The 15,254-nt window shown below is 41.9% G+C and overlaps 1 protein-coding gene and 1 long non-coding RNA gene across 2 annotated transcripts in view; both read left to right on the forward strand.

Moving 5' to 3' along the window:
• The window catches only part of erf (Ets2 repressor factor), a 36,743-nt gene extending 26,933 nt beyond the window's left edge, over nucleotides 1–9,810 (forward strand). The window contains exons 3-5 of the mRNA XM_030412291.1: nucleotides 1,842–1,954; nucleotides 3,584–4,464; nucleotides 4,578–9,810. Of these exons, the coding sequence (XP_030268151.1) occupies nucleotides 1,842–1,954; nucleotides 3,584–4,464; nucleotides 4,578–5,189 (1,606 nt within the window). The 3' untranslated portion in view covers nucleotides 5,190–9,810. The remainder of the gene's footprint in view (nucleotides 1–1,841; nucleotides 1,955–3,583; nucleotides 4,465–4,577) is intronic.
• A 2,260-nt stretch (nucleotides 9,811–12,070) lies between these two features.
• On the forward strand, nucleotides 12,071–14,594 carry LOC115578516 (uncharacterized). The gene is made up of 3 exons (XR_003983471.1): nucleotides 12,071–12,240; nucleotides 13,601–13,866; nucleotides 14,560–14,594. It is a non-coding gene; the product is annotated as an uncharacterized LOC115578516 (long non-coding RNA).
• Nucleotides 14,595–15,254: the final 660 nt, after the last annotated feature.

Consider the following 15,254-nt stretch of genomic DNA (forward strand, 5'->3'; position numbering starts at 1 on the left):
GTACTGTATTGTAAGAATCCTATTATCTTCACTTCTTGACTATTTTCCAGGACAGAATATGTTTTTATGTAATGTTACATTATGTTATATATGTGCCCTCAAATAAACTATTGATCTTAGTAGAAGGACGGCTGTATAAAGAGAAATCAATCGATGAATGGTTAAGTAACAAGCACTCGTTGCTTACCTGGAATGATTTTATACTCGGCCTTATCTGCAGCTTGATTATAACTTGTTTACAGTAAGAGACATGTTAGAACTTAATATTCCAGCTATATGGTATTTTTGCATATAATTTTATACACTGACCTCATTTGCGCTCTATTCTACTGGAAAATGATGAATAACGGATGACATTTCCCAGAATGAAGTGTCCACTCTGAATTGAATGAGAGACACTATTTTGGAGGTTTTATGTAAAGAAATATGAATGTGTTTTTGTCCTGAGGCTGTCGGTGAGTCACAGGGAGCCATTTTATCTTTTCGATGAGCTGTCAGCGGCTCGCTATTCACTCCTCTCCATCACTCTGTGTATTGACGATGACTAATGCGCTCTTATTAATGGAGCCGCCTGGGTAAGACTAAATCAGAACGGGTGTCTGACGTCCTTAGATAAGTGAGATTTTGAATCTAGCTGTGTGTTCACATTGTGAGCAGCTTGTTATATTGTTTGCTAATGTAGAATTAGCATGCAGGTAGTGTTTTGTACAGTGACACTGTGGTTTCTCATGTTTCACATGTGTCTTCTCTAATATTACACTGTGTTGTAACTTATATTCTGTAGCCGACCAGCTCAGTAACATAAAAAAATCATTAGTGAGTTGAGTAGAAGTGAAAATCTTTGGCAGTCTCACAATTCAATTTGATTCAGATCCTCTGTGTTGGTTTAAATTCAGAATCAATTCCCGACTCAAAATGATGCTTGATTCAATAAAAAAACAAAGTGAGGCTCTTTATGTTGGCTGTAACTGCAGCGCACCGTGTGCCAAACCAAACCTTTTGTCTGAGTGTGATTGTCTGAATAGCATAAGAAACGACGTTAGAGGTGTGTCAGAGTATACATCTTTAAGTTAACTGCATGCACTTGGGCGCATTTTACAGTCTTCTTCCTGTAATGAAATCAAGTGTAATTTTCTAACCAATAAAGCAGAAGTTGGTGTGTTTGCTGTGGAGTACAGAGCAGAAAAGAAAAATGACCAGCAACGGCTCCAGTGTGTTGTTTTAAATGTTATCGCTCTGGCAAAGTAGTACCTAGAATACCATCGTTATCCAAAATGCTGCATGGGAAATAAAATGTTTTTTAAGTCAGTTTAAAATGTGAATCAATTTTTCTTTTTTTTACTCATGCCTAGAGTTCACAGTGTTTGGGTGACTCTGTCTACGAGACATGTGTTCCTTTTATTTATTGAACAAAAAATGGCATTTTAACAACCCTCTAGTGGTTTTTATAATCGTTTCATATATTTTGCATTGCTGTGCAGAGCTGTTCCTGTACAGTAATAACTTAACATTGGAGCTTTTGGCTCTTAATGACTGGTGACCCGAGATTCTGTGTTCAACCCAGCCAGCAAGGTTGCTAAATGTCCACATATGAGCCAACTGTCAAAGTTTCACTGTGAATAATCGCTGGCTGCACGACTGTGTGTCTTTTTGTGGCCTGAAGGAGAAAAATGTGGGAAAATGTGCATAAGTATACTGATTCATTGTTTCACAATTCAGGATATTGAGCTAAACCTCAAGATGGTCGTCTGAAATGTGCCCACAATCAGAAGTTCACTGCATGTCGCTGATGTGATCAGTGTTTAAAAATGGTAACACTTTGTCCATCTTTTTGTCTTTAGATACTACTACAACAAGAGGATCCTCCACAAGACCAAAGGGAAGAGGTTCACCTACAAGTTCAACTTCAACAAACTTGTGCTTGTCAACTACCCGTTCATCGACATGGGCTCTGGTGCGTACACACTCAAAACATTGGAATGACAATAATTGAATCCTTTGGCAACTGACTTTGGTTGTTATTCCTGATGAAAAGAATGAAACCACACTTCAAGGTCCTCTTCAAGGAGTGCCAGCTCACAGACAGACCAAAAGTTTTCAGTCTTCAGTTCTCTGAATTTAAGATCTTTTTGTGTGCCGTGTGTGACTTTTTGCTGCATTTTAATCAGCCACAGTTGGTGTAGAAGATCCTCTTTCAAACAGAGGTTTAGATTCTACTACACGTGCTTGATGTAGCGTCACAGCGAGCCAGTCGTATACTAGATTTTGTTTCAAAGTGAACAGTTGTCTGCATTTGAGGAAAGACCCAAAGATTGTATATAACTGAGACATTCCGATGTTATTGTCTGAGAGATTTTCCATTCAACGTGGTGGGCGACTTACTAATTTACTCTCCAAAGATAAATCTTATCACCAACGACTTGGAGCAGTTTTGTGGGTCGGCCGTGGTCATAATCTAAATACTGCATTGAATACAATCCCATCATATTCACACGAAGTATTTCCACCTTCGTTTGTGCAGAAAATCTCAATCTGATACCATCCGAGTAGAAGAACAAATCATACTCACAAATTTGGGTGTAGTGCGCGTGTGTGTGTGTGCGTGCGTGCGTGCGTGCGTGCGTGTGTTCTGAGGCATCAGTGTGCCACGTCCCAGTTTATCCCTCTCCTCCCTCCTCTGAAGTCGTCTCTTGTTCTGGTCCCGGCCACCCAGTGTAAACACAGCCCATATGGAGCGTTGGATCCTGGGTGACATAAGTGCAGCACGAAACTTTAATTATAGCCTCCGTGTGATGTGGCCCACACACTGACATGTTGTGATATGATGGTTTCATACGATGGTTACGCACACACATACACATGCCCACGTCAATCTGGATCGATCCACAAGCACAGACGCTCGCAAACTTACACACTGGATAAACACACGCTCAGTTTTTTCTCTTCATCGTCTCTGGCACACACTGCTGTGAGATGTGTGCTTTTTAAACAGAGACACACACACACACACGCACACACACACGGCCGATGGTACTGGAAAAAACAGAGGAACCCAACCCATGTTTGTGATGGCAGCAAGAGCGACTTTTCCAATATTTAATTCTGGCACGTGCACAGATGCCAAGAATTTATTGCAGTGCCACAGTCTCTCTGGCAGGAGGGAGGGAGGGAGGGAGGGAGGGAGGAGGGGTTGAAAGAGAAGGGAATTTGTGGCTTTGTGTAACCCAGTGTTTTCTTTCTGTGTGCCTGTGACCCTCACGGTTAAATAGTTGGAGTTATGGGTGACATGTGACCTACTCTTGTAATTTACCTTTTCCTTTTTTCTTCAGTGTTTAACGGCTGGTTCATCCAAAAACCAAAAACAGAAGTTTTTGTGTCTTTTAGATTGTTCCCCCTCAACTCAAATGTTTATTCCTCCAGAGTTTGACGTCGTTTTCACATTCATCGCTAAAAGTATAAATTTTCTCTGCGCTCATAGAAAATCTTAAAATTATAGAAAATTTTAAAGACTGATGGCTCACAACCCAAAACTAACCTCAAACCGTAACGCCATCTTAACATCGTCCTCTCCTCTTCTTCACAGGCCGAGTCCCTCAGAGTGCCCCTCCAGTGCCAACCGGAGGTTCCCACTTCCGTTTCCCCCCCTCCACGCCATCAGATGTGCTCTCCTCTAGCGAGGAGCTGCGCAGCCCGGGCATGTTTAGCAGTGTGGCTCGCCGCATGGCCCGTGGCTCTGTGAGCGACTGCAGCGACGGCACCTCCACCAACTCAGAGCTGGAGGAGGCTGTGGGGGCCGATGAGCGAGGAGTAGGGCCCGACAGGGCTTTCAGGGGCCTCCTTCCTCCCCGCCTGCCTCATGATTCTCTCTTCAGGGTCTACGGTGGAGGCCCTAACCCAGCAGGGCTTGCCAGACCAACCCACAGGGTCCATCCAGACCCTCTGTCTCCATTCCCTGTATCCCCCCTGCCTGGCCCAGGGGGTCTCCTGGCCCCAACTCTGTCCCCAGCCCTGTCCATGACCCCCACCCCACACCTGCCCTACACCCCCTCTCCCTCCCTGTCCTCCCCCATGATGGGGTCCCACTTCTCCTTCAACCCGGAGGACATGAAGCACTACCTGCAGGCCCACACCCAGTCCGTCTACAACTACCACCTCAGCCCCCGAGCCTTCCTCCACTACCCCAACATCATCATCCCCCAGCCACACCGCCCCACCCTGGAGAAGCCATCCCATCACCTCCACGGCCCGCCTCTGCCGCTCTCTCATTCGCTCAGCCAGCAACATCCAGGAAGCATGGATGAGCAGCAGCACCCATCACCGTTCAAGTTCAAGCTGCAGCCGCCTCCACTCGGGCGCAAACAGAGAGAAGCAGGGAGCTCCTTGGCTGCCTCCTCCTCCTCCAGCCAGGCCTCCTCGTTCTCAGGGTCTGGTCACATATCTAACGCAGGGCCGCCTAAGATCAAGGTAAACACACACACACACACACACACACAGAGGATGTGGAGTTTCCAGAAACACAATCCAAACATTTCGAGAAATAAATAAAATGTCATGTTGTAATAAATTCTTCTCTCCAGGTGGAGCCCATATCAGACATCGAGTCAGAAGAAGAGGTGGAGGTGACTGATATCAGTGAGGAAGATGAGCTCAATCACAATGATGAGGAAAGGAACATCTTCACGCCGACAGTTCGTCGCCATCATAATCAGCTCAACAACCATCACCAAGCCAACGGAAACGGCAGCAGCCTCTCCACTGCTCCCCACAGTCACCCTGATGATGACCCTGATGATGATGAAGAGGTTTTCAAGACTCCTGCGACTCCTCCCATTGGCAGCCCGGCATTCCCTCTGCTCAACCTGAAGACCGAGCCGGGTCAGGCGGCACCCATCAGCCCCGGAGGCACGCGCTGCATCCCGCTCAAACTCCGCTTCAAACGCCGCTGGAGCGAGGACCAGAAGATGGAGGCGGACGGAGAGAGGGACGAGGCGGAGGACAAGAAAGTGAGGGCAGAGGGAGAGGAGGAGGTAGAGGGGAAGAGAGCGGTGGAGGTGGAGAACGGGGGAGGAAGAGCAGGAGGAAGTGTTATTTTGGGGTTGATGCTGCCACCGGCTCCCACCCAGCGCAGAGCGAGCTCTGAGCTGCAGAGGGCTACAGCACAGCTGTCTCTGGAAAACACTGGCTGCTGAGCTTCATACTCAAACAGGGGGTTCTACCTAGATGGAAAACACACTTGTCAACAAACGTGATAGTTTCCTGTCGACCATAATGTCTTGTGCTGTCAGCCAGCAGAATTGAATATGACAGGTTGCAACTAGCTATTAATTTGCCCATTATTTTGATGATAAATCCATAATAGAATCAGTAAGATGACTATTAATCTACTCAAAAATGCTCATCACAATATCCCAGAGCCCAAAGACTTTTCCTTTCATTTAATAACTGACATAGAAAAGAAGCAAATCTTACATTTAGGAAGCAGCAACCAGCAAAACTTACTGAAACATTTGATCAACTTTCAAATAGTTGGCAGTCGGATAATCATTGCAGCTCTACAGAAGACTGTGCTGAAACTGAAACGTGATATTAGAAACACACTTTCATGTAGTTCTTCCTAGTTTATCTGAACATGTACATGTTTCATATGGAGGAAATTCTATTTTTTGTGCAATAATTAAAGGAGTTGTTGGGCACTTTTCACTGACCTCACAGCCCCACAAGCTCCTTAAATTACTCAACATTAAACAGATTTCCCTACATATGTTACATCTACATGTTCACAGGGAAGTATAGAACAAGATGAGTGTGTAAATGTAGTTACCTGTCACTTTGTACCCTGCTATGCTCCATACTGTCAGCTCACAGCTACTAGACATTATGGTCTTATCTAAAACTATGAAACACGGATGTACCTGTGTAGCCTCACCTTTGTGCCCCTGGTCACCTATCAAACATGAACACAGCAGACAGTATTGTACTGTGAGACAACCAAACTCAGTCTGTACATCAACATCTGTCTTATTTTCATATTTCTTAGAAATTGCACATTGCCTTTTTAATGCCTCCTCTCCCTCGCGGTGCCAGTTATGCCATAAGTCTGCCAGGGACGCCTCACATTACACCTGTGCCCAGATTATGTCTTTAATTTGTTCATCTGGTACAGTCGAACGAATCACTCTCACCCTAACGAGCACCAAGGCAGCCTGACCTGTACAGAAGTAGATTGAATGAATTTCCTCCTCCCTCCCCCTCTCTTCTCACTGTAACAGACAAGACAGATCCTGATGTTACTAAAGAACTTGGAACAGCCCTGATAGAGATTACAGAAGTGCCTCTCTGTCTGCACCATCATCGTTCAGTCGTTTACAAGATGGAGGGCAGTGAGCTCAAAACCTTAGACCTTGTTCTGACAGACCTTACAGACTGAAGAGGGATGGTGATTAGAAAGTACTCTCCAATCACGGTCTTTTCTCCGGGAAACAACTCAGACACTATCAGACTGCATCAGGGCCGGACTGAGAGGTCTCTTCTTCCTCAGCTCAGTCACTACAGTGTATAAAGACATGAACTGAGCGGGGAATTGTGTCAAACTAAGCCTGAGGAAGATTTGATGAACTGACTTTGACCGTCACGCGGCTTGTTGGACATTTGTCGGGCAGCGAATGGACGCCACTGTACAGAAAAACCAGCAGGATCTCTGAGAAAAGCTCTGGATCTTTTTATCTCCTTTTCTCTTCGCTTGTCAAGGAAACGAGGAAGCAGCTCCCAGCGAGGCTGTAATTATATACACGCTTGTTTCTGAATGTGTGTATGGACCCAAAGCTGGTGTAAAAAACAAACATGAGGACGCAGACGGTGTCTCAGCTTCTTCGTGTCCCCGCTTGACTTCACACAATTTTGGAGGAGTTCAGAGGTTTGAGGGCATTCGTTGTGTTTTCCCCCTCAAACTCACAGATCAACAGCTCTCTTCTGCATTCCCCCTGTTTATTGTTTTTCTTGTAAAGACTGTGCTCCTTCTGTTAAAGGATGCGTGTGCCTCACGAGGACATGGACAGTATTGTAGGGCATTTGCAGTGACTGAGGACTTGAATCTGTTTCACATGATGTTTTGAGAAGCGACGAGCGAAGCGAACTGATTTGTCTTGGGGAGAACAGGAACCATGTAGTGAATGTCGAGCATCAAGGTTAACTCAGGCAAAACCTTCACTGAGATACTGAGAAACAACTTATTTTTATGATGTTTTATTCACATAGTTAAAAAAAAAAACACAAGACGTCATTTTAACGCCCATTTTAAAGAACAAACAAAAAACGAGATTGTGCCTTTTTTAAGCCAACACGAGTTTTATCCCCCAGCAAAATGTTTGATCACACTCACTCAGTACCACCATGCCTTCTGTTTTTTGTAAAAGAGAGATACAGAATAAGTAAATCTACACATATATATTTTATTCAAATATATATTGAATTCAAATATTATATTTCAATATGGTCATTTGATACAAATCAGGAAAATCCTACTATTTTTAAAGGTAAAGATATGTATATATTCTAATGGGCATATTATTACCAGTATAATTCAGCCTTTGCCTTCTCACCCTTGCCTTCTCTTGACCGTTGAGCTGCAGTGACAGAGACCACCGGCGTCAGAGTTTTATATTTATATTGTAAAAATAAGAAATTCCAGTTATTGTGTATTCAGGGGACGGAGGGTGTGACGGGACGAGGATACATGAGTTAGAAACCTTTAAGGAGACCTGGGTCAAATCGTATTTACCTTGTTAGTGGGTGTGTTTGTTTTAACATCGCTGAAGTAGCTGACGGGTGGGGTTTACCACTTCAGGACGGAGTCAAGCACAGTCACAGGAAGGTAAATCGTTCTAGGGCCGCAACTAACATTTATTTTTAAATTAGTGCTGTCGTTTAAAAAATGATAGTGGTTCCTGAACAGTACTTTCAGTATCAATTTTATGAAATCTGTACATTATTTTCTCGATTAATTAGTTATTTGTCTATAAAATGCCAATCGTGTCTGCTAAGAGCTCGAGACGACATTCTTAAATGTCTTGTTTTTTCCACAACCCCAAAATATTCCCAAGATATCAGAACATTTTCACATTTAAGAAGCTGAACTGGACTTCTTTTATCTTAAAAATGTCTCAAACAATTATTCAATCATCAAAATAATCAGTGATTAGGTTAATAGTTGACAGCTGATCGATTAAGCGTTGCAGCTGCTTGGTAAACCCCACCCACCTGCAACTGTTTGACCCCGATCTGCTTAAAAAACGTGGTGGTGCAGGTTGTAACGGCGCTGATTCTGATTGGACGACACACTCGGCAGGTTTTCAGCTCTGCGTGACCTCACATAGCCAGCAGCTGCCGATACCACTGGACTTCAGTTCGAATGTGGACTGTGGACTCGAGTGACTTTGTGTGTACGGGGCCGTCTGAACCCTGCCCATACACACACACACACACACACACACACACACACACACACACGTACGCACTCACACACCATCCTGGTTAGAGTGAGGCTTTACTGTGGCTAGAAGAAAGGGAAACATGACATCACACGTGACATCAGACGCCCCCACAGTCTCTCTGGAGTTGACGGCAAACCAGAGAAACTGCACACACATTTAAACACACGCACACACGCACAAACACACACACACAGAGGAAATGGCATCACAAACCTCAGAGCACAGCGGAGAGAGAGGGACTTCCCATAATCTGACTCGCTCATTCTGCTCGGTGTGTGTGAGTGTGTGTGTGGGAATGTGTGGTTTCTATGGATATGCCATCCCCACACACACACCCCTACTGAACACAGTTTAGAAAAGACTCCTCAGATAAAGTCCCGGTTCATTTAGTCCAACCAGCTCCAGTCTCATGTGTATCTTATATTTTAGTTTTCTTCGCCAGGCACTGAAAACTCTTACATCTGTCCTTCTGCTTGGCTCTTTAGTTTTAAGAATGCTCTAATGTCCTCATTGTTAATCGTCAGTGGAAGACATTTAACTGACCTGGAAGGAGAGACGTAGCAGTTACCACGTGTCCAGTAAAGAAAACTACCAACACAGAGCTGAACCTGAACTGTTGCACCTGTGCTGCCTTACCTGTCGTGGCTTCAAACACAAGAGAATAACTGTTTCCCCACCGGGTTGATACTTTCACCCCTCGATTTCATCGATGTTGTTCTTATCATTTTCTTCTGTATTTTTTCAGACATATTACTGTTACTCTTGTAATTATTATATTATTAACATGACTATTTTTGATTATTTTGTACCCTCTTGCCATGGCCCGGTCTCTTCTCTTATTAAATTCCTGGTTTCCTCTGAGTTTTTGTTCCAGTTTGCACTCTTTTCTCATGAACTTCAGCTAGTTGGCTTCAGTGCAGTCTTTATTTTTTCTACTCACGCTGATTTTATAACCATGTTACCATGGACAAGAGGAGGGTCACATTATCCCCACATGATATACAGCCGGGGAAGAAACAATTGTTTTCATTTTTTTGATGTTGTGTATATATATTTTTTTTCCATTTTGGAGGATTCTGTAAGAAAAAAGAGCTTTGTACTGTTTAACCATTGTATTATTTGAAACACCTCCCCTCTCTCTGGTCACCTCTGTCTCTCCTCTCACGTCCACCTCGACGGTGAGCTGTCACTCCAGAGGAGGGACGGAGACTTTTAGTTTTTATCATGGTGGAACCACCTGTACTTCTGTTTCTCTTCTATCTGTTCATCTTCATTTGTAATTAAACAATAATCAGGGTTCATTAAAAAAGGTAAAAATGGATGTCAGATTCTGTCTCATTTGTTCACCTGCTTTGTTCCTTCAGGATTCATTTGATGAAGAAGAATATTCCCCGTGTACTTCTGGGTTTTACTTCATCATTGGGACTCAAGGAGGCATAGAATTGTAAAAACTAATAAATACTGAGTTATTGGCCAAAGAGCTGTAACAATTAGTAAAAATACAAGTTTAAATTTCAAGGGGTCAGCATGTTTATCTCTCTGAAGTCGTGTAGACAGCAAGTCGAGTACTTTTGTACTTGTCAGAGTTCTGGCACATTTTTATGAAAGAAAGCTATCCAGGGATAAGCATTCTCGCTTCTGCTCACAATTGGCCTGTGATGGTTGTTTTTTTTGTCCCTCTGTTAAAGGCAGGTGCTGTGAAATGGCCTTGATGGAAGCGATTTGTTCATGACAATGGAAATTAATCTGGAGGAGGGGGAGTTGTTTGTGTCGGCCTTCTTCTGTGAGGCCGGCCTTGTGACTTTCTCTTCAGCTGCAGAAAAGTATTTGGAAGAGATTGTCGGTTTTTGTTAAAGCATACTGAGATTTCACTTTGTGGTTATTTCTGCCTTGTCTGATGTTAACATTCAGATGAGATCAATGTTTTGGGGAAAGCGTCAGACAATGTGATGTAGTGTCAGATGTGAAAGTCATCTGAGTGTTTGTAACGATTTTATACAAATCTTTGCGCATTTATCCGACGAGTGGGAACACCAGCAGAATAAATATGCATCAGTTCTTAGATCATCAGCGTTACTCATCATTACCTCAATCGAATCCCCGAGAACTTTTAATAATTGTGATGCTAATTGTGTCCCAGATGACACCTCAGCGATCCACCCACCTCGTGTTTTTACTCCTGCCGACATGGAAGTTTTAATTACTCACCAGACTGGCAAATCTCTTCCATACACGATGTGGGTTTATCTTCTGCTTCATCTCATGAGTTGAATCAGACTCAAGTTTGTGCCCCCTCACAAGTTTTGGGTGCTGGATTCTCTGTCGTCCTGATTAAGGTCTGAGTGTAGAAAGTCAGAATTCATGCTCCAGGGTTTGGTGTTCAGATTTCTTTTTATGTGGCTGAACTAGAGCTGCAGTAAAATAAGTTTTCATGAATTTCATCACCCTAACTCTTAAACATGCTTGACTGATTGGCATTTGTTCTGAAAAAAAAAAGTAGTGAAAGTTATTATCACAGCTTCCCTGAAGGTAAGATGGCGATAAGACCCCGCAAAGACATTCAGTTCACAATCAAAGACGGCTAAGATAACCGGAGAGAGGCTGGGACTGGTGACTTCTTGCTTCGAAATGACCGAATGTTAAATCTATCATAAAAGCAGCTGCCAGCTCTAGCCAAAACATCACAGGTTCACAGTTAATTGTAAGAGAAAAGAGTCTGAAACGGCCTTCAGGCACACACAATCATAAAAAAAAGGAAAATTCTCCTTGGAGGGATCCCAGACTGAAGTTTTAAACGTGTATAAATCTGAAAGTACATTAAATAACTGTATAAATGTATAATGTTTAGTGTTTTGTACTTTTCTCAGCTTTTACTCAAATCTCACTCAAACTCACGCACTGGAGTGTCACAACAGCTTAAAGGGAAAGGGCAGAGGGAAAAGTAGCACAGTGACTGAGTTATAGCTCAAAAATGTGAAGCAAACCAAGCAAGACAAAAATAGAATAATATAAAGATGAAGTAAAAAGGTTATGATAATAATAATAATTAGACTATGTACACTATTTGCCTTATAATTACAGATATGACCAAAGGGGACAATTGCACCTGATGATAATTGCACTCATAGTTACACACACATGGTTTGTAGCAATGTGCTTTAGAAAAGTATATAAAAAATAAATAAATAAATTGCCTAGAGACAATCCGATTGCACAGGATACAAGTATGCATTGCACTTAAAGGTTGCATAGTGTAAATGTGCAGTATCTACAATCATCTAGGATTTATATCTCAATAATTGAAAGCAGTGCAAAGTCGCTGTGGTGCTGAGATAATGGGATAAGGTGACAACATAGTCAGGGATCATGGACAGATTTACAAACCTAAAAAACAAGTCCCCTGAATGTTTAAAACTTGATATTTGAAGCCAATTAAAACAACTTGTTCTATTCTTGTATAATAACATCATAATCTCAGAAGCCAGTTGATTTCCTTCCTGGTCTCTCACTGAAGCTCTGGCTCCCCCTGCTGTCAGCTCACAGTATTGCACCAGGCTCTGAGGCCTCTCTTCAAACTCTCGCGAGAATTGCCGTGGACTCGCGGGGTGGCTTCTGAGACCATAATGGCTTCTTAATTGACTGTTTTCCTGAAGTTTGTTGGCAAAAAATGTAAACACACATTTATGTCTAGACTGATGAGTCGCCCTTCTTCTGTCACCTTGTTCTGGGGACAAAGTCTTCATTATGGAAGGTAATGGAAAGGAAATATAACAGTGTTTTAATACTGTTTTAACCATTTCAGTTTGAACTTCAGCCGTGTATAAATGTTATTTTTTGTCAACTGCGTAAAATATATGTTGGGGAGAAATCAAATCTACTTGATTTGTATTAAACTGCAAACAAATTTGTCAAGTCATTTCTTAATACTGTCAAGTGATCTTGTCTGTATGCTAAATATGAAGCTACAGCCAGACGGTGGTTAGCTTCACCTAGAAACAACTGGATTAGCTTATCTACAGGCTGAAAAAAAAATAGCCTACAGTTAACTGATTAACGTTATTATTAATGAATTGAGTAATCTTTTTTGTTAATCTCATTTTCAATAGAACTGTAACACTTTTTGACTTTCAGTTAATCCACAAAAAAGGTGTAAAGTCGATAGTTCAGTGGTTGCCTGGCAACCTGAGCAACTCCAGGAAGTTACTGCTTCTGGCAAAAAAAATACCAAAATTAAACCAAAATTTTTACCCATTATTTTAGTTTTTTATACTTAAACAACCAAGACATAATTCGTAATTCTGTGATCTTAACAGTGTTTGATATGTTTATTTTTCACCACGGGACAGGGCAAGGGTAGTTTATACATAAGTTATGCTAACCGTGATGCTAACCGACAGCTAGTCGTAGCCTTAGCTATTTAGACTTATGTCCAAAACTGTTAAACTATGTATTTATTTAGTTGTTGGTTTTTTTTGTTTGGTTTTTTGTTTGTTTTTTTTTGGCTGAAAACAAAACTAGTACTGTAATATTCTCCTTTTTTACACAGCAGTCACTTTTACAGAGACTATGTGAGATATAGACTTATCTTTGTTGGGTTTCTTATTACTTTATATTTTGTATAATTTTACCCGTCTGATTTTATTTGTCTCAGTTCTAAAACGTTTTAATAATGTTTCAACTACATAAAGCACCTTGTGGCTTTGTTTTGAAAAGTGCTATATAGATCTTGTCTGTATTGTTCAGGGATGTGGACTTAAGTCACAGGTTTGTTGACTTGTAGCTTAACTTGACAGAAAATAAAAGACTTGATACTTAACTCAGGATTTTCTGGAGACTTTTCTGTGGTAGACTGTGGTGGTAAATGGTATTATGTACGTAGCAGCTCTTTGACTGATGACTGATTGCAACACCACCTCTTTACTGTACCTACACATCTGAATTTGCTTTACCTCCCTCACATTTACAGTGTCTTTGTGTTCTCATACTTAAAAATCCTGTTAATCATTTCAGTTTATGTTTCATCTCTCTAACCACCACCACCAGCACTCATCCTCCCCTCCACCTCTCCACTCTCCCCTCTCTCTCTCTCTCCCCTGCAATCTGTTTTGAAGCATTCATCGGCTGCTGATCTTAACAGGGGACGGAGCCGTATTAAAAGGAGGCTGATTGACGGGCTGTTTGGCCTCCAGCGGAGAGGGATTGTTGTCTGGCTGTGGGACGAGGTTAGAGGTCACAGTCCAGAGAGCCCGAGACAGAAACCAGATCACAACAGAAGGCCAATTATCATGCATTGTTGCTGGGCTCCTGCTGGGACTCCGCCTTCACCCTCACCAGCAGGTCACAGTGAAAGATCTGGACCTCCAGCACGTAAAACCTGGTGAGATGCACCATTAATAAAACATCTCTTATTGCATTAGATATATACTGACTTTCTTTGTTTTTTATACAAGTGCGAAAGGGTGGCACAAAGAAACGAGTAGAGAGATTTACAATACGAATATATAGATTATTCTACGTGAATTTGCTTTAACACAGAGACAAATTGCTTTAGAAAATATGTAATCAAATTGCAGATAGTGAAATTATTCAAACACATTTTTAAAATCAGATTTAAATCACAAATTGTAGCAGAAATTGGCTTCATATGATTTAAAATTATTTTTCATGAAAAGCTATTGAAGAAATTATAAGAATCTGTTATTTCAAAATGTTCAGATGAATGTAGATAATCGTAGTTTCAATGTTAATGCTAAGTTGGATCAAATAGATCATATAGATAATTGTCTATTTGAAAAAAAAAATATATGGTTTAGGTCTGAAAAAAACATCTGTGCATCTTTTTTGTTTTTTAGGTGTGGGGCTAAATATTTGCCCGTTATTCAGATTTACGTTTCCCTCATTAGTATAGAAAAAGACATATAAAGTAATGGATAAATTAGTGTAATTATAACTTTATTTCCAGATATATTCATGTAATTAAATGGGATACATTTTTTTAAGGATTTATGGTTTTCCTGTCTTTTATTCCTTTAATCAACTCGACTTTCTCTTCATACTTTTGTGCCCACAGCTGTTAAAAACATGAACCCAGGAAGACACTGTAAATAAATAATTAAAGTTACATTTTATACACACAAACACAGAACAGAACACAGAAGAAAGGACTCATTAAAACTGAACTCGCTGCAGACAGGCCGACTGAGGGCCTGAGCAGGTAGCTGCTCTGTCAGTATGTGTGGAGGATTACATGCTGACAGTTGAGTACCTGAGCAGCAGCAGGCGTGTGAGTGTATTTCTGGAGGCAGATTGTCCTCGCGGCTCAGTGAGCCGGCAGTGCAGCCTCCTCAGTAATAAGGATTCATTATCTGTGGGAGTCACACAAGAAGAGATCGTCCACTAGCTGCTGCTCAGGTCTGCCTCCTCGCCCGGTCCGCTCTAATGCGAATGTTCTCAACGGGAGGAACTGGAACCTCCTGTAGAACACCTGGAGGAATCAAGTCAAGTATTTGAATCGCGAGCAGTGCAACTTGTTCGCAGTCAATCTCAAATCCTTAACCAACCATAAGAAAAAACCTCATACTCTCATAAAAGCTGATGATTATTTCAGGGATTCTAATGATGCTCATACTTGGAAATATATCCTGATTTTGGTTATAGAAGCTACTATTTGTCTGTGAACGTGACTCGCATGCGTGATTCAAATGTCTCAGTACTTTAAAGATTTCAAACAGTTCTAAGGACAATCAAAGTGTCACTCAGCCAAAA

Source organism: Sparus aurata, chromosome 3 (assembly GCF_900880675.1).
Source record: "Sparus aurata chromosome 3, fSpaAur1.1, whole genome shotgun sequence".
Lineage (NCBI taxonomy): Eukaryota > Metazoa > Chordata > Actinopteri > Spariformes > Sparidae > Sparus > Sparus aurata.